This window comes from Empidonax traillii, unplaced genomic scaffold (genome assembly GCF_003031625.1).
Source record: "Empidonax traillii isolate 1590-97213 ecotype Southwest subspecies unplaced genomic scaffold, ASM303162v1 scaffold374:size1477467, whole genome shotgun sequence".
NCBI lineage: Eukaryota > Metazoa > Chordata > Aves > Passeriformes > Tyrannidae > Empidonax > Empidonax traillii.
Genome location: NW_020955567.1, coordinates 745454 through 770253, shown reverse-complemented (window position 1 = coordinate 770253; position 24800 = coordinate 745454). Strand labels below are relative to the sequence as shown.

At 38.6% G+C, this 24800-nt stretch overlaps 1 protein-coding gene across 2 annotated transcripts in view; it reads left to right on the top strand.

Annotated features, from left to right (window-relative positions):
- Window positions 1-24800, top strand: part of ANO6 (anoctamin 6) — an 80425-nt gene that overhangs the window by 37779 nt on the left and 17846 nt on the right. For both annotated transcript variants that reach the window (XM_027892911.1, XM_027892910.1), the window contains exons 4-17: window positions 2849-2914; window positions 3895-4173; window positions 4534-4647; window positions 6854-6969; window positions 7406-7540; window positions 8838-8943; window positions 10171-10231; window positions 13545-13690; window positions 15124-15201; window positions 16722-16947; window positions 17848-18017; window positions 18567-18664; window positions 20326-20456; window positions 21236-21441. In XM_027892911.1, the coding sequence (XP_027748712.1) occupies window positions 2849-2914; window positions 3895-4173; window positions 4534-4647; window positions 6854-6969; window positions 7406-7540; window positions 8838-8943; window positions 10171-10231; window positions 13545-13690; window positions 15124-15201; window positions 16722-16947; window positions 17848-18017; window positions 18567-18664; window positions 20326-20456; window positions 21236-21441 (1932 nt within the window). The remainder of the gene's footprint in view (window positions 1-2848; window positions 2915-3894; window positions 4174-4533; window positions 4648-6853; window positions 6970-7405; window positions 7541-8837; window positions 8944-10170; window positions 10232-13544; window positions 13691-15123; window positions 15202-16721; window positions 16948-17847; window positions 18018-18566; window positions 18665-20325; window positions 20457-21235; window positions 21442-24800) is intronic.

The following is a 24800-nucleotide window of genomic DNA, read 5'->3' as shown; positions in this document are numbered from 1 at the left end:
TATCAAAGAAACAGTGAGGGTTGGCAGCTAGCACTGATACAGTGATCACTCCACTCCATTCAGCTGATTTCCATGGGGGAGGCTTTGAGACCCATGGTCTTTCTCTTAGTGACTGTGATTCATCTGTTGCCTGTCAGGTAGGACAGAGGTGGCTGCTCAAGCACTCTTTTCTTGTTAAGATTTTTCCCCTGAAATCACATGGAAATTGTTCTAGGGAACTTCTTGCACAAAAGAAACTTAACAAAGATTTGAGTTGGTGTTCTGTCACTGTAATCAAAGCAAATCCTCCCTACCATTTACAAAACACGGGGAAAACTGCTACTGATCTGCTACCAATTTCCAGATCCACAATCTTTTTAATCTCCTCAGCTTGGCAAAACAATCACCAGACACTGAAAGCACTATGGTGAAAGAAGCAGCTCCCAAGAGCTGACTCTTTTATGTGCCTGTAATACTTGTAATTTACTTACACTCTGCTTTCACTTTCTTGAGACTGTATACAATTATGCATCCTGTTGTGTCTTAGTCTGTCAGCTAGCCATTCAGTCATCAAAACCTGTGTCAGGTTTAGATCAGCAGCATTACCATGATTACTTTATTATTGCAACTTAGCCTTGCAGGAAGCTGAGCAAAATGCTGGATACTAAAATAAACTTTGGATTGTCTCCACCTTCCAGCCTAATAAGCTATCATATCTATACACTGTATTCCCTAGTCAAGGCAAAACCACTGTAGACTCCTCTGGGTAAAAGTCTAGCTCTTCCATAGATCATTATATGCATAATTCAATCATTTATATAAAATACCAAAACGCCTAATTAGCAAAGCCTCCCAGGGGCTTTGTTTCTCACTACTTGCATTAATGCATTATTAGAAATCTTAATATTGTCAACATTCCTCTAAGATTTTGAGGGCAAAATTAATTTTGGGAACTCCTTGCCATAGTAAATTATTAAAGGAATCTGATTAAAAGACTTTTAAAAAATAGTATTAGACTTCTACAAATGAGAATTGCCCTGCATCTGTCTTTGTGCTATTTAGAAAGAAAATGAAACAGGTATTTAGCCCCCTCCTTTTTTTATTTGCTGAAACAAAACAGAACACAGGTTTAAATGTTTTCGTGATTCAGTATTATTCACTTTAGAATGAAACACGTGAATATGGAAGAAGCAAAGAGGTTGGATAAAATGGCAGAAGAGTTACTACTGGAGTAACAAAAAAATCCTTTGTTATGTACTCTATATATTAATGAACTGGTTTGAACATTGAATTTTAAAATAATAAAAATTTCAGAGGAAATCATTATGTAATTTACTTAGAAGCCAAGACTGAACCTTTACCTTTGAAGGAGGCTGGAGAGCACCATTACCTGTTAAATATTGAAAAATGCAAGGAAATATGTTACTGCAAGGAAAACAGTCATTCCCACTTGGGATTCTAAGTCAGAGCTGGTAATACAATGAGGGTAATTAGATGTATATATTATAAACTTATATATTGCATATATATATACAATATTATATGTGCAGTGAAAAAATATAAAGAGCATTATACTGTCTCCAATAACCAAGTGTTTAATGAGACATGGAGAGATACCTCCATGGAGAGTGCTATCCAAGATTTATCCTGGGAAAAGCGAGGAAGGAGAAAGGTGATAAGTACTGATGAGAGAAGAAAACAGATTGAAATATTTGGCTCTTGTCCCTAACTTGGGTAGAAGGTGATATTCACTGGAAAAAAAAAGTCAGAAAAGCCAAAACAGATAAGAAAAATACCTTTCAACAAAATATGAAATTAGGCCATCATGACCATTGCCACATGCAGCAGCTGCAGCTGAGAACTAGCAAACTATAAATGAGGTAGGCTGTTCATATTTTTATTAAGTTTTATAATTATTAATTCCAAGACTTGCTAGAGTTTTGGAAAAATAGTTTTTTCTTGCTTGGAGACTTACAACCATCTTTAATATTCAAGAACTAGATGAAACTTAACATGAATATACAACTGACCTCTTCCTATGGAAACTTCTGAAGACTTTTGCCCTTTTTGCTGAAGCACCCGGTTTTTGCCCCTAGAGTGGACAGGCCTTGGGTTTAGTCCTGAAGACCAATTTCCATGTACCTATCAAAGTTCCTAAGGCTTTTTCTACAGGGTTATTCATTGACTCTGGTCTTTCACAGTAGCAAAAGGCCTGGATCTTAAGCACAGATCTTAAGGCAGTTAGTCTGGCTATAGAGAACTACATGATGAAAAACACTGGGCCATTCTTTTAAGTTCCTGCAGTGGTAGATGCAGAATCCTTTAAGCACATTTAAACAACAAAGAAATTGGCCAGTGGCATGAAAGCAATCTGGGAGTAAGAAAGTAGTATCACCAAGTAACTCCAAGAACCTCACTGCATGCCTAGCCTAACCTGGTACAGCAATAAAACTATCAGACCACAGTGCATTGAAGTTGTCTCCTGCCAGCTAACTGCTCACAGAAGACCTAACAGTTCAGTTAGTGGTTAAAGGTGAAGGACATCAAAGTTTCAGGGACAGCTTTCAAAATTTTCAAGTTCTTCAAAATCTGGGGCATGTTTTTACCTCTGTAATGTACCAGAAACTAAGAGGATGAATTCTCCAGAGTTGCATTTGAGGGCAATATTGCATATCAGACAAAAAAAAAAAAAACTGATCGGGATTAATTAGTAGGTAGGACTGAACCCATCACCACAATAGCTGTCAAGTGGGCTACGGAGTTAACAACCCAACAATTCTGTGTTTTGGGAGGCAATTTCATTCTTCTATGCATACATATTTGTGAAATTTGGAACAGATGTTTTACAGTGTCCAATACCTTTTAACAGAGGAAGAGACAAGTATATGAATCAAACCTGATAAACAACGGCTTGCAACTAGAAGCAACGAGGTCGGTGAGTGCTCTTCCCTGTGTGAATGGCTGCGTTTGAGAGAAGAGCTGCCCCTATGGGAATAAGGAAACTGGATATATGAATTGACATGTAGCATGTCTCTCCTCTCAGGAGAAAAAGGCACACCTTTTTTCTGTTAGTAGTGTCTTTGAGATCTGATGTGAAATCTTTTTAAACTTTGTTTCTCTACCTTCTTCTGCAAAATAAAAGATGGGAAGCTGGGAGGTGACATCAGTCATGTTTGCTCAGAGCTTGGAAAATCAAAATTACTGTCTGTGCCCTACAGAGAGGTTCCTCCCCTATTCTGGCTGTGTAGTACATGTGGGAAGGCAGTGTGTGTCCAGAGCAGAATGCACCTGCCAGAAGAGCGGTGCAGGGTTCCTGCATATGACACTGTTCCTCACAGAGGCTGACACTGTGCAAGTGGTTCTAACTATCATGCTTTGTATATTTTGGGCTGCAATGTCACCTTCAGGCAGTTCAAGAGCACTTTGATGAAGCACACCAGCTGCTGGAGCTGCTGTCTCTTGCAGGGAGGGGTAGAGCCCCTCCAAGTCCCTTCTCTTCCTTCCTACCCTGAAGGGCTGCAGCATTCCATCTGTATCTTCCTGTCCAGGACAATCACTTCCTGTTTAAATTTGTTGTTTGGTAGTTCTACAGTGAGCTCCAGAAAAGGTCACTTTGACCCTTCCTCCCAACTTAGACTCAGAATCCATGGTATCACACTATTTGATTTATGCAGTGGGGACTCCTGCTGCATGGCCAAGGATACAGTCTGGCTCTTCACATTCATAGGAAAGTAAATGCTTGCGTTACAGAACCTAATGATAAATTTGCTAAGACAGACAATGAATGCAACTTTGAATGGGTCATTGATGAGCTGCAAAGAGAGAGAAAATTCTAGGTAGTTCAAGAATTGTTGTGTAAAGTTCCTTGCTTTCATTTTCTTACACAAATATATTTTCAATATTCTTTCATCTCAGGTTTTGGATGAGAAACTTATTTTTGTGAAAGTGCATGCACCTTGGGAAGTGTTGTGCACGTATGCCGAGGTTATGCACATCAAAATGCCTCTGCAACACAATGACCTGAAAACCCAAGACTCAGCTTTCAACTGGTTTAGTAGACTCTTCAGAGTGGATGAAAATATCATCAAACCTGAACAAGAGTTTTTCACTGCCCCTTTTCAAAAGGAACATTTGTCAAACTTTTATATCCATGACAAAGACACATTTTTCAATCCTGCAACCAGAAGCCGAATAGTAAGTCCATGGAGTATTTCTAGCATTTAGTCTTAAAAAGAAACTATTCCCTTAATCAAATCAATGTAATTACCTTCATTAAAACGTCCTGAAAAATTAAAAATGTTTGGGATGCAATAGTCCCGTGTTATTTATGAAATAGCCTGGGCAATCCAGAAGGAAAACATTCCTTGCATTTGTTCCTTCTCTGTTCCACCTGAATTTAAAGGAGGGATTTGAACAGTTTGTATATACCCTATGCAATTAATTTTGTCTGTAATGCTTACCCTTTGCTAACTTGATTGTATGTTGAGACAGTTATAGCTGTGTATGATTACTATCAGATTCTAAGAGACAAAAAAAATATTTTATAAATTTCAGGTTCATTTTATCCTGTCCCGTGTGGAATATGCAACCAAAAACAATGTGAAAAAGTTTGGCATTAACAAATTACTGGACACTGGAATCTACAAAGCAGCATTTCCCCTTCATGATGTAAGTCCAGTGCTTTTAACTAAAATACACTTTGAAATAGAGGTCTGAACTCTATCTGAGGGGTTTATGTCAAAAGATACAAGCACTATTCATTGTCTTATTCCTTGACTGGTTATTATATCTATGTAGAAGAACAAGACATGGTTTGGCTGCAGATTTTCTTCCAAAGCACTGTTGGTTAAAAATGTAGTTCTATACCTGAAAAACAGTTTATTTCACTTGAGAGTTGTTAAATTTGTATTCTCTGGGAGGTGTTCAGTAAAGTGCCTGATCTGAGTGATGGGTCCCATGACACAATGTGTCGTCAGTTCTAAATCAATTTTAACACTTTTCCCTTTCATTATTATCAAGTTTTTCAGTATTAAAATTCCAATCAAATATCAACATTGTTGATAAAGATGTAGACTACAAATCTCATCTTAGGATGCGTGAAAGTCTTGCAGAGTGAGAAGCATTCCTACAGTTCCCAAACACTGCAGTGTACATGCAGGGAGATTCAGGTTTCTGCAGGGACTCTGCTCAGCTGACGAATGTTGAGGGTGGATAGGGAGAGGGCTCCCAGGCTAGAGGATTTTCCTTTTACCCCTAGTCCGGGAGGGGGAGGTGAGGGAGTGAGGCAGAAAGAGCATTTATTGTTCTGGGTAGCTGCTTAAATACCTCCTGGGGGGATTACAAAATGACCAGTGGGGGTTCAGGAGGTCTTACAACTAGCCAATACAATAATGGGTTAACAACCAATAGATGAGCTCTCAGTTATCTCTTAGACATTCCAAAGGTAGAGGTAAGACTAAGGAACCTTGGGAAGAAGGTGAGTTTACACAAAGAGTTACAAAGCCATTTTGAAAGCATGTTCACTTTAAACAACATTAAAACTTCTGCATCCTTTTATATACCGCAACACCCAGCCAGTCCAATGCCTCGCAGGTGATGTCAGAGTCCTGCAGGGAGAACCTTCACTGGTTTGAATTTCATCTTGCAATAATAAGAAATCTAGCTTTTGTAGCTACACTTCTGAAACTTTTCAAGTTACATAATTTAAAGAAGAAAGTTATACTGAAAATTGTTTTGTATTCCAAGGCTAGCAATAGCACAGCAATAGAAAATAACGGAAAAAAAAAATCAGTTTTCAGAGTATTTGACTAAGGAAAAGCTCTATGTGAAGCTGTAAATGCAATACAGTGTGCAAAGACTGCAAGCTGATTTTCTGCATTCTATTACATACACACAACCTTACACCTCTGCATCAGGACCACCATTCTGTGTCCATTCTGTGTGTTCTGTTGAGGAGACATTGAGAACATGAGAGGCCAGTAACTCCTTCAGCTGCTTGGACTTGTCTTAAAATATTCAGGAGGCTTCCAAGGATTTCAAGGAAATCTTTAGGTAGAATCAAGACAAATCATGTTTCTTGTAAGTGAACAAAGCTTTACAGGATAGAATTAGTATAATCTGTGATGATTCATTTTTAAGGTTTCCTGTTAAAGATTTAAAACCTGTCTTGCAGGCTGTTCCTCTCATAGCATGGGGAATTTGGACTCAGTATGACTAGTAATTAATGACTGTCTTTTCATACAATTAAAATTATATATCTCAGCTGCTCTGAAAATCAAAAGTAGCCTGTAGATTTCTGCAAACATTGCATCACAGAGATGGCGAATTCTCTCAAATAAAGTAGGTTTTATTGAAATAGCTTTTTAAATAGCCTAGTAAAAACAACAAGGATTATCTCCATGTAAACTCCCTTTTAAATCTAAAACAGAGACTAGAGACCCTGGATTTATCCCACAGACTTTCCAGCCTGCACTCTAGTACAGTATTATTTTGAAGCAAAGCATACTAGCGTGTTAAAGCTACTTAAAATACATTTTAATTCAGCCCTGTTCTCTAGTTAGACTGGATCCCTTTTTATTTTCTATTCCTAAGTGCCAAGATGCTGACATGTGCTTAGATTTAAGTTCATGTTATTTACAGCTCACATGCATACAGTGTTAGTTTTAGTATTCAGTGTCTTTCTGACAATGTTCTGTCCTGAATCCTGATGCATTCTCAGAGCTACCTTCCTGCTCCTTTTCCTGCCTTGCAGTGAGACTGGTCTAAAAGGCTATTCTGGCTTCATGGCATAGGGATGGTCTCTCTCAGAGATGAGAGTTGAGCTATGCTGGTTGGATTAGTGCTATCTTTTTCCCATGCTCTTTTTGTTTTGCAGTCTAATTTTAGGAACCTGTCAACTGATCCCAACTGCCCAAGTGAACGATATCTTCTTTACAGAGAATGGGCTCATCCTAAAAACATCTTCAAACTGCAACCCCTGGATTTCATCAGGTTTGTGTGACTTGGGCTGGACTAATGCAGGGGGAACTAGGACTTTACATAACAGGTCTGGTTTTGGGGATGTCAGAGAGACACAGGTCAGTTTTGAGGGATGATACGCACACCCAGATCAGCTCATACATAGGAGCATACTTTGAGCTTGCTTTCATGATAAGCCAATTTATGAAAAGGCAACCACTTAAATTTTTTCTTTGCAAGGTATGGTCTTTCTCTCTTTATTCTTTCTTTTTCCATTTCTATCCTCTTACAAAAACATAAAAGTGGTGATAGAAATACCCAGCAGCAATAATACTGCAGTCCCTAATTCAAACCAGAGGAATAGGACAGTGTGGATTGGCACAAAATGTATGAAATGAAGAGACATTTGAAACAGAAATGTTAATTTACTTGTGTTTCAGAAAAAAAAAAAAATCTTTCCCCTCCACAGGAAATACTACGGAGAGAAAATTGGCATCTACTTTGCTTGGCTGGGCTTTTACACCAATATGCTGACTGTGGCTGCAGTTGTAGGAGTTGGATGTTTTCTTTATGGATACCTGACAAAGGACAACTGCACGTGGAGGTACGTCAGGCCTGTTTTAGTATCACATGCATTTTTGATCAGTCCTGTACAGAGGGGGACTATACAGGGTTTCCAAGACACTGCACAATAAAAGAGACAAAATTAAAGGGCCTGAGATCAACTTTCATTGTGGATTTGAAGGTAAAGGCATAAAATATGAGATAAGAAGATTAACAGGGACCATTACAGTGATAGACATCTGGGAGTTTGTTATTTCCTCATTTTATTTATATTTTCTGCTAGGTTCACCACACCTAGTGTAGAAACATGAAAAGAGTGACAACTGGAAGTCAATACAAATTGCCAGAACACGTAATTTTCACTCTGATAATCTTGAAAGGAGATATGCAAAGATCCTCATAATTTCCTTCCTCAGTTTTGAGAGAATAGAGGAAGAATAGCTGCACAGGAGTATTCAGCTGCCCAGGGTATATATTGGGAGGGAAGGCATAGCCATGACATAGATTCCCTCATCAGAACACAACAAAATTATATCATAGCAAAATGACTCAAGAAAAAAAATGAACAGGGATCATTGTGTCAAATGGTCTATAAGCCATCCCACTGTATACCCCCTCCTGGGGTGATGTTCATAATCCGTGCTGAAGGGCTGTTCCAGAGCTCCACTCCTGTGGCAAATTTATACACATTTAATCTATAGCCAATATTATAATTTAGTTGAACAGATCATCTCTCCTCCCTGGTGTTTATCCCCCAATGTATGAATTGCAAGCATTTACATTACCTTTCAGCCACCACCATACTAGTATGGTGGTAGTATGTATTAGTTAGATGGCAACTCTTTTGCCATTTCTTAGGAGACAAATCTACCATTCATTGAATCATCCTGCCAGCTCCCCTCTGCACAATTTCCAATCTGATCCTCTTTGAAGACCACAGGGTAGCCCCTCACCTCTGCAGCTATTCCTTGTTCTGGTAGGCAGTGTTCCTCATCCTTCTCCCCTTGGGTTTGCTACAATAGCATTGAGCATGCAGCTGTGGGTTCCCTATTGAAGAGTGTGAGATCTTTGAAGAGCTGATTTATTTTTAATGTGGGAAGTTTTGAGAATTACCACCATGTACAAGGGATGGAAATTATTTTCCTCCTATGTCATCCATTTTTGAGATGAGGACTAAGAATGGAAATGTGTTGCCAGGGCGAGGGGTGGGAGTGGAATTCTTGAGAGCAGATCACTAGTAAGTTACTTAATTCCCTGAGATTATTGCACTGTCCTCATGTTCAGAAAGGGACTAAAGAATTCAGTGTTGGTGAGTGACTGACTAATTTTGTTTTTAGCCAAGAAGTATGTGATCCCAACATAGGAGGTAATATCATAATGTGCCCTCAGTGTGATAAAGTATGTACCTACTGGAACCTCACCACCACTTGTGAATCATCCAAGGTAAATACATTTACAGCTTATGGATATGATACTGAACTTTACTTGCACTTTCTCTAGAACTACATATAAAACAATGTTGTTCCTCCGCTAATGTCCCACAGAATTGCTAGAAATGTGCAAATAGTTGTGCCTTTTCATACAGTGACAACTTTGAAAAGTAAAAGCAACAACATTAACTGCTCCAATTTTATCTAAAATGAAATTTTTTTTTTTTTGATGTCACATAGGTGCTGGTTATTTGATACGGGATTAAAGTGTTATTTTAATTGAAAGTTGGTTTCATTTGGAGGTACTTCTTCCTTTTGGGGAGAGAAAGATCCGGTTGCTAAAGCCGTGATTCAGTAGCTCTGAATCAATTTTGCTAAGGAAATGTTTAAAACTTGTTTTGACATTTCTAAATTCTGCTCCCTCCCTCCACAAAGAAGTTACCTGGATCTGTGCCTTGAATTTGATCTATGTTGTTAAGGAGGAGGGGTACAAGGGAGAGGCTGGTGTTTGCCGTGAGAGGGGCTGTGACACAGCCATGTCCTGTTGTCTGTGACACAGCCAGAGTCTTGCTCTTTGTTCCTGCCTAGAGAAACCTGACTTTCTTTCTCCATTTCCTTGTCTCACTAATGTTAGCCTTTTGTCATTCCTCTCCATAGATTCAGTCCCAAAACTGTGATTTTTCAGCTATTCATCAAAAATATTTTGCCCAGCTTTAATGGGCTCATTGAAAGGGTAAAAGAAATAAGAATGCGGGGAAAAGGCTATGATGGAAAAATGAAAAAGGCAAATTGTGACAAAAGAGGTATCTCATCAGAGTGTGTTTTTACTAACCTATTTGTTATCCTGCTTACAAGAACCAGATGTGTGCACTGCCTTTTTGAGGCCATATTAAAAATACATAGGTCTATACTGAGTTCCCAGACCAGAAGCATTGTTTTTACTCTTCCTATGCAACAGGTGGAAGGAGTTTGATAGCACACCATTTTACTATCCTTCTTACTGCATATTTGGCTTATATTTTTAATTCTGAGCTCTGCATTTAATTTCCTTAATTTACTGAAGGGTGATGTACATGGACAGAAATTGAGGAAACACTATCAATAAAGATTGTTTATGAAACTACATAAAAGCTAAAAATCAACATGTTCAGTAAGCAGCTTCTCTTCTGGGTCAGAGTAGAAAAATAAAAACGGTCGATTATATTTTAAGCCTTTCTTTTACCTTTTCCATGTTTTCCAGAAACTCTGTATATTTGATAGCTTTGGAACGCTGGTGTTTGCGGTATTTATGGGGATATGGGGTGAGTCAATTTCAATAACTGTGGTTTGTTATCTAATTTTGACCATGCCTCCAGCATCAGCCAAGAAAACACGGATAAATTTGCAATGACTTCATTTTCTAGCACTTAGGAATTTGCTGGTAAGTAGTTCCATAGAAAATATGCACATTCACAGGAACTGGTTTTTAGCATCACAAGAAAACAGAAAAATTGCAGACTTAAAAGTTGGTCTTCAGAATCTGTTTGGTTTTGTTGCACTCGGAGAAAAGTCCGAGTGAAGTGGTTAAGGCTACCTCATGTTCATCCAGCAGGAGCCAGCCACATGCTTAAGTATATTTGTCAGAGAAGCTGGATTTGTTTCCAAAGAGTTTTGGAGCTGCCTGTGCTACTAAGAGCTGTGTGACTACACAAGGCAATTGAAAAATAGTAATTTATTGTATTTCCCAGGAGTTTTTTACTCCTATCTTTTTTTAAGAAGCTGATTGTAAAAATTGTGGTAGTTACAAGCACTACACTTATCTTTTAGGAGCAAAAATGTATCTGACACCAGGATGCTTCCCACAGCTGAAACCACTTGGTACTGTATTCAAGGCATTAGACAAGATTTATTTTCCTAGAGACATAGCAGCTTTGTTAACTGGCTTTTATTGCACAGTCTTACCCAGTAACTACAAAAATAAGTTGAATGTTAGCACTGTATACAGGATAGTATACAGAAAATAACTCGTGCAATATTTTGAATTCATATGCTGGCTGACAAGAATATACAATTTGCTTTCTTTGTAAAATGCACTGTATTTTTATTTCCCTACGATGACCTAAAGTGCTTCAAAATAACTCTTGCTTTAAAGAAATGTAAGATCAAATGTATCATTTCAAAAATAAGTTTTCTTTCAGAACATATGCTATAATCAAAATACCAGCTGGAAATTCACTAAATAAAAGGTTATTAGAAGTTTAATACCAATGTGATCTACCCCATCACCTCAATAGTTAATTTATTTGCAATTTTATTTTTAATTAAAATTGTATTTCCTGTTTTGAAGGATGGTTCCAAGAGCAATAATTACTAAGTTAAGCTTTGTAATAATTACAAAGTTAAGCTTCACGGCTACAGTGATGGCTGCAAGGTCTATTAGTATTCTTGTTGTAAGCCCACTATATAAAGAGGTGAATTATATTGCAGAAATTCAGCCAAAACTGTACTGGATCCAAATGACCCATGGTCATGGTGCAGTTCCAGCTGTAATTTTCATCTTGCTCTAATACTTTTGCAGACCTTCTGGTCCAAAACAATTAAAATAATATTAGACTTTTAGATATATTATTGCATCATTATCATCAATACACTTCTAATAATTGCAATTTTGTGTGTGTGTGTATTCCCTTCAAAAAATTTGAAGCACTATCAAACACCAGAGAATTTGGCCTGAGGAATTATCGCTCTGTACGTTAATGCTCTGCCAATTCTTCTGTGATGGTACAACTACAATGCCAAAGGTCATGAACAAGGCGCAGCTTCCACTTGCTGCCCTCCTTGGATCCCGTCCCTGAGCAAGATCAGTTAAACCAATAAATGTTCTCCAGTGGAGGCATATCTTTTCAGACCTTGGTGGCACAGCTTCAGAGGCAGAATACCTGGGCCATGCTGAGTGGTAGTGTTGAGGGATAAACAAAAGGGGGCATCACAAATTACCAGCAAGAGGTGGAATTAATGCTCTGATCTCCTGATTCTGAAACATCATTTGGTTTCACAGCTGCAGTAATGTTGCTTCAAAATAAAAAGAAAATGTCAAATCTAGCAGCAGGTCCTGCCCTGCTCTGAAAGACACAACCTGGCAAGTAGAAATTGTCTTAGTATCAGGGATGGGAGAGCTTTTCCTGGGTTATGTGCCCTTCTTTCACTGTTAGCACCTGAGACTATCATAACAGAAGTCCCTCCACTTCTGTGCTCTTACACAGCAGAAGAATTTTCAGCTGGAGCAAATTACTATAGCCTGTAGTTTCCTGTGGGCTGGACAGCATTTAGAGGTTTATGGAAGACTAATATCCTTGCTCTGCAGGAGAAAGCAGATGAGATCCTCTGATCCACTGCTTGAAATGTCCTTGCCTTGTCTATTAAGCCCTTGTGAAAGAGGCCCCTGAATAGCCAGGGGAGTAGGGTTTCCTGGAGTTTGCCAATGTGCAATGCCAAGGTCGTCTCATGGCCCAGCCCATAGATTTTCCTGGGTTTTAAATGTTTCAGTTTGGGGATTATCAACCACACCTGATTTTGGACTTAACCTTTAATGTTTGGACTTGTAACTGCATGCCATTGAGGTTTCATCGCTCAGGATGAGGGGCCAACCTAATTTTTAATAAAAATATTTTAAGGTTAATTACTCCCAGACAATGAGAGCACTGAGTGCAGTGTTGGTATACTAACTCCTCCTGGAACCAGTGCTTCAGAGTCACACCATTCATTTAATCTGAGGATGATGTGTCTTCAGTAGTGGAGTATCCAGGTATACTGGGGAGTGTGGTACTGACATCCATCATCTCAAGCTCCTCCCAGCCTTACCATCTGGGTTTATTATTACCTCTGCTGCCAGATCTGCCTAATGTTTTCAGACGAAGTAATGAGTTTGACTGAATTCATGTCTAGCCAGTACCACTGAGGCATCTGTCTACCTGGTCCCTCAGTACTTCCAGTTGTAGGAGCACAATCCAGGGAAACTGCTGGTCTAAGCTCCATGCCTTGCAAAAGAGCTGCAGTCCCTTCAGCTCCACGCTATCAGAGGAGGAAGGACAGCTGTGTCTAAGCTGCTCTTCCTGAACCATCATTGGTTCTTGTAGTCTGCAAAGTGATACTTTGTCCACACAAAAACTGCAACTTGAATGAATATGAGCTCTTCCCTGTAACAATTTTTGGCATAGTGATTTTTGTTTTTCTAGAATTCCTTCACTCTCCAGCATTTTGTTTTCACCTATTCAACCAAAGTGCTTTCTAAAGCATCCCATGATAAACTTTTTTAAAAACAGTCTGTAATAGGAAATCCAAAGTATTCATATTCTAGCCTTAGGCAGAAAGCAAATATATTAAAAAAGTGTATACATTCTTCAGCATGTGGTTATTATACCTCAGGTTTCCCTTATTAAAGTGTATATATATCCAAAGCCATAGTTGCATAAAGGAGTAGATCCAGTTGTTTTCACCATTGCATTAGCCAGTAAGGGGTTTATTCCATGTCTGTGGAAGGCTGTGTGGAAAACTGAGCCAGATGTTTTAGCCCAGAGGGTCAAACGGTGTCCAATACTCCCATGGCATTGCTCATTTTGTCTGTCTTTTGTACAGTTACTTTGTTTTTGGAGTTCTGGAAGCGACGGCAGGCTGAGCTGGAGTATGAGTGGGACACGGTCGAGTACTTGGAACAAGAAGAACAGGTTCGCCCAGAATATGAAGCTCGGTGCACTCACGTAGTAATGAATGAAATCACACAGGTAAGGAACACTTTGATAGCTGGTGATGGTTACTGCAATAGACACGTTTGAGAGCAAATACTGTGAAAATGGTGAATCTGGACTAGAACTCTGTAAATCAGCAGTGCTTCAAGTTGATAAACTGGGCTGCAAATGGTGAACTTATAAAGTACAGATGCATGGGGAGGGAATTTATACTGAATTGTAAGCACCTTAAAGTAGTTGCCTGCTTGAGGAACTTACACTGTTGAGGTTCCTGTCATAAATAAACAGAAGTAGGCATCTTCCCCAGTTTAGGAAACTAAGTCTGCTTTATTAAAACCCCCAAGAAATGATTCAGTGTTGCTGCCAGAGCCCAAGATCACAGAACATTTGCTATCTTTGCCTAAGAATACATCAGGAAAAAAAGGTGAAATAGAAGGAAATATGTTCCATTGTTATATATCGTGCCAAGACTTTTTTTAACCTGTCTCTGTTTGAAACATATATAAATAACTATTGTTGCTGACTGCATGAGGATGCAATTACGATTAATAACAGAGATAAATAACTCGCAGAGACAAGGAAAATTTTAATTTCAATGAAGTAGGATTTGTATTTATGAGGATCTTAGCTTAGATCTCTATTTACTGTACATTTTGAGTAGCTTTAGCTTCAGCAGCTCACTCATGCTCAGATGCACTTTTTATTGTTCTCTTTCAAGATATTACTCTGTTGTTTATCTGATCATTTGCACTGCTTTCACATTCCATCTGCATTATACTAGTGTTTATTAGAGGGCACTTGAAAAGTTTCAAAATTAACTGCTGCAGTTGAAACTATCCTATATAGATCTTGGTTTTATATCTTGTATTATCAAAAACTCATTCTGTTTAAAAGCTCATAAACCTATGCCACCCTGAATGTATAAAGTCATAGTTCAAACAGTGAAGAATATGCTAAAGTATTTTATTTTGATCCTCAGAGATCTTATAAAGACTCTGAATTTTCACAGCACCACGTTGAGGTAGGCATTTTCCTTGGGGGAGCCATCCAATTGTTCCTGTGGAATAAACTGAGAAATACAGAGATCAAGGACCAAAATTTAATAGGACCAAAAGATAATGACCTTGGATGCCATGATCAGCGAAGAAGGATGGATCCATTCAAAAGCAACTATGCATCCTGTCATGGCTAAAGCCAGTAAGAGCTGAGGACACAGCCTGTATGGAAGTAATTTTTATCTTAGAATGGGTAGCAAGAAAACGACACTTGTTATCAGGCAAGACTTCTGAAATCATGTATAAATGTTGAATTTCCAGGATAATAGAGCAGAAAAGGAAACAAAGAGAGACCCTTTTTCCCTTTTTTTTTTTTTTTCTGTACTCAATATCATAAAGAGTTTGATTGGAGCACAGAAAAAATATGAAGGAAAGATTGGGTGCATCTTTCAGCTGTTTCTTTATCTTTTACAGCAAGAAGAACATGTGCCATACACTGCCTGTGGGAAGTGCATACGGATGACTTTCTGTACAAGTGCCATCTTCTTCTGGGTAAAGTTCTTCTCTTACTCTTACCCTTCATGAATTCAGTTTTCTAGTAAGTATCTAAAAAGTGATCCTCTTGAACTGAACAAAAAATGACAATGGAATAGGCTCAGAATTTCCATCTGATGCATAAATCAAGCCCATAAGGTATGGACCTACAAGGAGAAGGTAGCTGTAGTCACCCAGTACTCTTTACCATATGATATCAAAATATCCTGGAGCTGTAGCTTCTGAGTTATGCTTGTCAGTATGTTCCATTGGTTTTTCCCTCATTATTTTAAGGCAAATTGCTTTACTTTTTTTTTTTTCTTTTTTCTTTTTTTGAGGCCAGGGGGAGTAAGGGAAAGACTTTGGTTTATATGCTCTCCTCCCTGCTAATTTCTATCCTTCTTGTTCCAGCTGTGGGCTTCCATATTGTGTCTCATAGTCCATGGCCTCTTTCAGTTTTGGTTTTTTTCACTTAACTGAGCAAAGCTGGGTGCTCTCCAGTCTTCTAGAGATGCTGCTTTAATTACAACTAAACCTTGAAAGAGTTACAGTTACCCATGAAACAATGCATAACACACTGAGCTGGCCTAGAGAGATCACCTTGAAAAGCTCTATGTTTTAGCCTCCTGCATGTCTATCTCTTATGTAGCACAAACAGCAGCTGAAAAAGACCTCATCCTAGGTGAGAGGAAATAGAGTGGCAGCCCAGGAGAGCCTCATTGTTGAGAAAGTTGAAACACAAAGGAAAGAATACTGACTTGCAATTGGATTTAAATGGGCAAGAGTTCAGGTTGGAGGGGAGATTTGGTCCGGGTTTATCATTTGTGTTACTGCATTCTTATTGTGTGCAGGGCCAGGGGATGTAGTTCATGATAGTTTGCTGAGATAGTGAAAGAAAGATACACAGCTCTGTAGACCTCAAACTGAATAATAGCTAGATACACAGCTCTGTAGACCTCAAACTGAATAATAGCTAGACAACTATCAAGAAATAAAAGCAGGAGGAGAAGCAGAAAGACAGGGCAAGCAAGTGGGGGTGCATGGATCATTATTACAACTCCTGCAGACTACATGACTTGGCTTAAAATTTGTCTATTCCTCTGAGAGGTCTGTAGTCTGTAATAGTATCATGTGGCAGAGAATGTGCAGCCCCCTCCATAATCAGTGCCGACTTGCTAGCACATTTTGCTGTCCTGCCAATTGCTCAGTGTCAAAAGAGGGAGTTTTCTCCCATCACGTGCCTTAAAGTGTAAGATTTGATTACATCTATCATTACGCTTACATCAGTACAAACCCTGTTATTAGTCATAAAATAGACCATCTCTTTTCTTTTCTGCAGATTGACTATGCTGCATTAAAAAAGGCTTCTTTTATGGATTCCCTGTTTATTGCCTTCTATCTTATTTGACCATCTTCTTGCAATGGAACGACAGGCACGCAATTGTTTTCCTTTTGCCTATAGTAAAAAGTGTTTCAAACTCACATTTTCCTAAAGCCAATGGTTGAACATTAACATCTTTCTTGCATTCCCTTGGCAGATCCTTTTGATTATTGCTTCAGTTATTGGAATCATTGTCTACAGGCTCTCGGTTTTCCTGGTGTTCTCTGCAACATTGTCACAGCACATTAGTGGAACGGAGGTGATCAGCAAGTACCTGACTCCGCAGACAGCCACTTCAATAACTGCTTCCCTCATCAGCTTTGTAGTCATTATGATTCTCAACATCATCTATGAAAAAGTGGCAATCTTGATTACTGACTTCGGTATGCAGCTGCTGTACCTCAGATAGAAACTTGGGGTAAAATAGCTAGAAAAAATTAGCATTTATATATATATAATAAATATTTTGATAAATGAAAACCTGGACTACATATTTCAGAATTTTCCCACCAAATCACACAGTACCACTCAGAAATTTTCCAATACAGATTTTTTTAATATCAAAGGAATATCATATTCAGCTCTTTGCCTGAAAAGTCCTTGTATAGGCAGCATGAAAGATCAATTGTTACAGTTTTGTGCTTGTGAAATAGACAAAGCAAAGAAAATTACTATAACAACCAAGCTTTATGAAAACAGATCAGAAGGCATAACACATTCAATTACATTAGGTTTTTTTATGGGGAAAATAGCTATCTTGTAATAAGTGAAATAAGGTCGCAGTTCCAAAGCTACATACCATTCTGATGTTATTAAACAGATAAACAGTCACAAATAATATTATTCTTTCTATCCAGTCCATCAACATTAAAGTAGCTATTTTACTTTAGATGTGTGAAGTAGTGCATTGCTTTAGTACAACTTCATTTAATACTGTTTCGTCAGTTCAAAGTGTTACATTTGCATCTTTCCTGAGTGTATTGGATTTGGGTGCTTCTTTTTCCCCCAAGTTATCAGAATTTTTGCTGCTTCTTCGTCTTTATTGTTGGGGAACTAGTTCTTTCCTTTTTACAACCCACATAGTTTTAGAATTAGCATAATGGTATAGTATATTAGTATATATGAGGATTATGCACAGTCTCATTTATAGTGCTGCCAGTCATATTAAGGAATATGAGGTATACAGATACTTTGCAGCTGAGACTCTAAAGCAGCCTGTAGGTTACTTGTAGGTTGGGAGATTTTTATTATTATTTTATTTATTTACTTTTCTTTCATTGCAGAACTTCCAAGGACACAGACCGATTATGAAAACAGTTTGACCACAAAGATGTTCTTGTTCCAGTTTGTCAACTACTATTCTTCATGCTTCTACATAGCCTTCTTTAAGGGTAAATTTGTAGGTCACCCTGGAAATCCAATTTATTGGCTGGGAAAGTATCGCAATGAAGAGGTATGAATGTTTAATTAGTCCAGATATTCTTCTGCATTTAAGAGTGTATAACGTGAAAAATAATTAGGCATACTTAACATTAGGGTTTAAAAAACAACTGCCTCCCAAGCCAATTCCCTCCTCAGTAGCCCCTAGCATAGAATATGACACAAAACCAGTTGAGCTTAGAAATGTAGTACACATAGCCAGAACAATATACTTTACCACGGTCCTACAGTCTGTAAATTGGCACACAGGAAGGGTAGAACATCAGTAGAAGCACTCCTGTTCTGCTGGTTGATCCTCACTTGGTGATAGCACAGAGCTGCATAACTTCACCTGGTATTTCACTCTTTCAGCAGTGTCCTGCCAGCCTACCAAATGTGACTATATGTGGCCTGGACTTGATTTTTGCATACCTTACTGGAAAAGTTTGCCTAGAACAGCCTTCTTGGATTACTTTAAGAAATGTTAACATAATAAACCAGGAATGCATTATTTTAAATCTTTCATTCGTGCCTGAAAAGTTACCCAACTTCAAAAATTTTTCATTTCTCTCTCAACCTTCAGTGTGATCCAGGTGGATGTCTCCTTGAGCTCACAACCCAGCTTGCCATCATTGTAGGAGGTAAAGCTATCTGGAACAATATTCAAGAAGTGCTTCTTCCGTAAGTTCAAATTACTAAGTAATCTGCTCTTTCGTATCTGAGAGATACTGTTTTCTTAATGTCTTAATGTCTTCAGGCACTGGTCACTGAGTTTGATAAGTGCATATTGTAGTCAAAAAGAATAAGACATATTTTGAGGCCTTTTTAGACAGTTTGGATATTTTGATCTGTAGTCTGAGCTCTTGTCTCTGTTGTTTTGACTGATTTTAGTTCTAATCAGAAATTCTTCCTTCCTCTGCAAGCCAAACTCAATGTGTTTCAGGTTGAATATTTAAAACTGAGACCACAGAAGCTCTGAAAATATTAAACTGCAGACTGTTGCTTAATATTGATTGTAAGGATTTGTCATTTTACATTGGGCTTTTAAAAGTCATGTATAAGTTACTAATTTAACTCATTTAGTTTTATAGTCATATTTGACATTCCTAATGCCTATAAATTCTCTTCCATTGGCGTAGATCTCTAGAAGGCCATGTTTTAATGCAAGCAATAAGCAGAGTGCTAACCGCACATGCCCTCTATTTAATTTAGGTTAAGATACTATCAAGGACTCTCTTTCTTCTCCCATGACTTGTTCTTTATTTCATTCTAATCAGTGAGTGTTACATTGGTTGAAGCAGGGAGCTCCCAGTTTGCTCATGCATTCCTGAATGCTGTGGTCACCAGCCCATAGGCACAGCCTTCTGGCTGGGGTTCTTCCAAGCCCACAAATTTTCCTCCTTGGCTTCACAGTAGCCCCACTTTGAAGTGTGTCATAAATACTGTGTAGGGTTGAAACTAGGATGCTCTGTTTAGATACAGCTCCTTCAGACCACGATGCTCTGTATATGCTGCTGGTTGTGGAGTAGACCTGAAGGCTCATCCTTCTTTTCAACATCATCTTTTACCTGAGAAAGGGTCCCTAGACTGAGCACGCCTGCAGATGTTAGTTCCAGCCATAGACAACTGACTTCCCCATCTGTGTATAGGAAATATATTCACCCGATTGGAATTTTAATTCACTTCCCAGGGTGACATTTATGTGTTGAAATACTGAGTAACCCTTCTGGATCTAGTTCTTAATTGCATGTCTGCAAGTATAAAGAGAACCATTTTGGTTTTTTCTGTGTTGGTACATAGAATTTGCCCCTAGACCCTTTCTTTTTACTGTGATGGTGACCAAGTACTGGCACACATTGCCAAAGGCAAAAAAGTCTCTATCCTTAGAGATGCTGAAAAGTCACCTGAACATGGTCCTGGGAAACTGGCTTTAGGAGGCCCTTCCTGCAAAAGGCAGAGGTACCTTCCAATCTCATCAATTCTGTGATTCTGTGACTTCTGTGATCAGAAAGAATTAATCTGTCCAGCCACCATCCTACATTTAACTTGATTTTTTTTCTTATCTTGAATTTTATGTTATCATTTTCCTGTACAACTTAAATATAAATCACTATGATTCTGATATACCACTCCTTTACACTCATATTTTTGGTTTGCAAATAACCACTTTTAGGATAAGGCAAACAAAGTTTATACTCATGTTTGAAGGAAGTTTTCAGTAGTTCAGAATAACTAAATCCTTTGTTTAAAGCTGTAACAGCAGAAATGTCATTTTTTTTCATGTACTGAACTTTTTATGTTATTTTACCGGTGTTAATGTCCTTTTTCTCCCTGGCTGATAGCTTGGTCAAGAACCTAATTGGAAGATACTCTGCAGCTGCTAGATCAGAAAAAGTTCTTCCACGCTGGGAAGAAGACTACCATCTGCAGCCCATTGGAAAACTTGGACTGTTTTATGAGTATCTTGAAATGGGTAAGTAGCAGTTTAGCTTGGATTCACTACCACTGCTGGATACAAACACGTTCTAAAAAATTCTTCATGCAAACAATGCTTAATAAGGTAGACAGAGGAGACATGAATGTTTTCCAAGACAAGTTTTGATGTATCGCAGTCAGGTGGTTTTACAGGCTTTTATTAAGCAGCTAAGCTTCAACCCAGTCTATAACTAGGACAGAGCACATAAGTGTATGAGGAGTACTTGTTGCCTCCTTGCCCCATTCTCTGAGGAATGCACCCAGAAGGCAGACGACATGTGCTGGCGTTGTACTGTGTCAGACTGCTCTCCTAGAGATCTTCAGTCACCAGGATTTGTTGCTGGTCACTTGGGAGTTGTCAGGGCTCTGGTTTGTTGCCACCATCCATTCTATCACAGCATGTCCAGTGTACTTGTGGCAGCACCCAGACACCAATAAAATGATTGTTGGTTTGGCTTTCCACCACAACACTGAGACAGATAGTCACTAGCTTTTCAGGTCTTCATGAGGAAGACATCAGAAAGAAATGGATGTTTAAATATCCAGAATAGTTCCTCTTGGAGTGTTGTGACCTGTAACATTTTCCTGTTCCCTTCACCTAGCAGGTCTTTTTTCAGTACTGTTGTGCTCCTGTCTTCTCATACAGAAGATTCACTAGTAACCCAGCTACTCTTTCTTGTTTCTCTCTCCTGCAGTGGTAGTAAATAAACTATACATGCTCGTACATGCTTATCTCCAGTAAGTGAAAGCCTCACCAATGTAACCTCTCCTTTTCAGTCATACAGTTTGGCTTTGTGACTCTGTTTGTGGCATCATTCCCCCTGGCTCCTCTTCTGGCTCTTATTAACAACATGTTGGAAATCCGGTTGGATGCCTGGAAGCTGACAACTCAATTCAGGCGCATGGTTCCGCAGAAGGCACAAGATATTGGTGCCTGGCAGCCCATCCTGCAGGGCATAGCCATTCTGGCTGTGGTCACCAATGTAAGTACAGTGACAACAATTGCAAAAGATAAAATGCCTTCACTGCAGGTGCTACATCCAAATGCGGGAGTACTGCATGTGGCAATGTAACTTAAATAATCGTAAATGAATTACAAACATCAGTTGCTTATGGCTTCAGCCCAGGTAAGTAGTCTCTCAGTTACTTTCGAGGTGTTTTAGAAACAGAATATGGCTGCTGCCTAAAATATCATATCTAAAGTAAAAGGTGTGTTTTTTGTTGCATGTGTGTTTCTGTTACTTGTGAAGAATATAGCACATCTTTCCTAAAATTATAGCATATAGAGCAGAGGGTGGTTTTGACAATCTACAGCTAAATGGATGAATTTGGCGGGGGTGGGGGGGGGAAGTTGAAGTTTAGCTAGTTCAGCTCCTTTCTTGTGTATTCAAAAATTGTGTGTTCAAAAGTGCAGATCACAATGAATTTTCTGAAAATTTGCAAACTAATGTGTTCTTCAGTTGTACTTCAAATTTTTAAGTACACAAGAAAGAAGTTAAATTTTAAACGAGTTTCTTTAAAATTTTTAGGAAAAAAATGTGATTATTATATTCCTAACAATGACATTCAGACCGTTCAGATTTCCTGTATCATTAATTCACCAAGATCTTATTCACAGGCTGCATTGTGGAAGCCAAATAAGCCATTGAACTTTACCAGTGTGGATTATTTGATTGCTTATTCTTTAACAGTGGCTAGTATGTATTAACTTATAAAAATATTCTCACTGCTGGCCTTTATTAAAGGAGCAGTGACCATTGGTTTCCTCTGCACCACAGACTAACTGTGATGAATAACCTTTTTCAAAAAGGTCAGTGTTTTCTGCTGTTTATCAGTGAGATCAGGGAGTCTTTCCGACTCACTTAAAGGTGTGTCACTTCCTCCTGGACCTGATCCTTGCAGTTACAGAACCTTACTGACTCAGTGGGAGTTACTGGAGAAAGCAGTTGAGTCTGAAGACAAGAGTTCATCTTAGCCCAAGCTTTCACAGGAGGCTCTGCCTGTTTGGAGAAGAAGTGGACTTTGGGAGAGAGTGGACTTGGAGAAAGAGGAGAGAGATGAAACTGAGCACTCTACTATAGGTATTAACATGATAGTTAGGGAACTTATTTCAAGTAAAAGAGCAATTCAAATTTAAATAAGAAATAAACTTTTATTCCTGTATCTCAGGCATCTTCTGTAATGCTTGAGCTCATCTGAGGTCTCAACTCCAGGGGTTCTGCTTTTCAGAAATAATATAGGGACAGATATATGCCGCTTCCTGCACCCACATGAGTATCCCTGCACATTTTTTTCCCCTCCACTTTAAAAAGTCTTTGCTTTACCCCTGAAAGGATAAGTATAATTTTAAAAAACAGATATATAAGCTTCGATGACCTGAGTTCCTTTTAGATTATCATGGTCTCAGTAGCTTGTTTTCATTATATCGCAGGCTCAGGGAAGTTCCATATAGAAATAGGAGTCTAGGGTGGATTTCAGTGATCAGGAAAATTTTGTATGTCAGCCTCAGCTGCCAGATGTATTTTCAGATATTTGAAGATCTCCATAAAATGGCAATTGTTCTTGTTCAGAACTTTTTTTGGCACTAATAGCAATTGAACAGGTAGGGTAAACATCGTTAGGATGTAGAGAGGAGTCTCAGAAGGATATAAAGGATATTAAGCACAGAGAAATGGCAGAGGGAGAAAGGGTACTTAAGGATGAAAAATTTACAAGAGAATCTAGGAGACAGACAGCTCGAGTGTATGCTCCATCTGTTTTGCACTGCTCTGCTGAGGCAATCCAAACATAAATCCAGTTGTTTCATAGGCAGGTGAACATCCAAGGCCTACTAGTAAATCTGGTGTTAAGATTAAAAATTAGATGAAACTTTGGTAATGTGTTCAGATTGTTAGAAAAATCAGGTGGCACCAGAGATACTTTAGGGCTCTTAGCTTAGTGCTTGTGCAAAAAATGGTTAATTATAACTATCCCAGCAAATTATGCAAATCCCAGCAGATAATGCAAATTCACAGAAGAAGCGTAGCTTGATCTAGCGTTGTTACAAGTAGAGGCAACTTGATTGGATCAGTAATATTCTCTTTTAAAATATACTGCTAGAAAACTTATAAAATAAAAGGAAGAAAAAATTTTTGTGCCCTGGAAGAAAAACAAATATGTTATGCTGTTGGATAAACTAACTAATTCAGGTGGATCTTGTAATACCAATATGAAATTAAAAGCTGAATATACATCTTGAGATTACTTTAAAATGTTATACCTCAGTCGTAGTTCTTACGCTATTCAGGTCAAAGTGGCTTTGGTGACCTTACAGTAACTCGGACGTGTGTAGGCTCCTCTTATGGATGTGTTCACACTCAGCTTTCTGCAGTTAATGTCAGTGTGAACACGGGCCATCTGCTGATGACCTCAGTGGGGCTGCTGGTGTGCAAAGGGTTCAGCACCAGAGACTGTTGTGTTCAAACAGCCCTGCTGCAGGTGTTGTGAGGACCTCGAAGAGAGTAGTATTTCTTGCTAATGAAGTGTGGGCTGTAAGGTCACGTGCTAGACCAAACACTAGAAACAATTTTCTTCCATTAAGTATGTTTGTTTATGTGGTTGACATCCAGGATCTAGTATAAGTTGTTCCTTCACCATCCTTAACTGGATTTTTCCTTAGTACACAGAAACTGTTTCTTCTCTTCTATGTGACTTGTTACAGCTGATTAGACTCCAGTAGTGTATCATCTCCTTCATGCATAACCTTTGCAACACCTGCTAGTAGCTTGCAAGTAACTTTTGCACAAAGCTAACAGTTTTGAGAGTTGCCACTCAGGCACTGGACTTGCTATTGCATACCAAAGCATCTGTTGTTGATTTGAAGGCTGCTTTTAATTAGTTATGGTGTAAATGGAAAACTGTGTGCAGTAAAGCTTGAGAAGCAAAGAATGTGCTGTTTGTTTGTAGTTCTCCAGTGCAATGCTCTGAAATGCAGCCCATAATTCAAGAGGAAAAAAATTTTCCTTTGAGAGCATGCCGCAGGATTAGCTTTCGTATTTCTGTCCTTGAAGCTCTCCAGAGCACATCTGGAGATCATTCTAAGAGAGGGAGGAGAGTGAGACTGTTCAAATGTAGGATGATGAGAAACCTGGGAAACTTGGAAAAAAAAAAAATCAGTGAGATCAAGTATTAAGCTGTGCTAATACCATATTCCAGCATCTTTCTAAGGGATACAAAAAGCACCATCAAACTCCTTTTGTCAAAAGGAAGAAGGGATTTTTTTGCCTTAATATTAGGTTGCTAACAGTTCATTTATGATCTGACTAGATGAACTAATGAACAGAGAGAAAACATATATAACAAA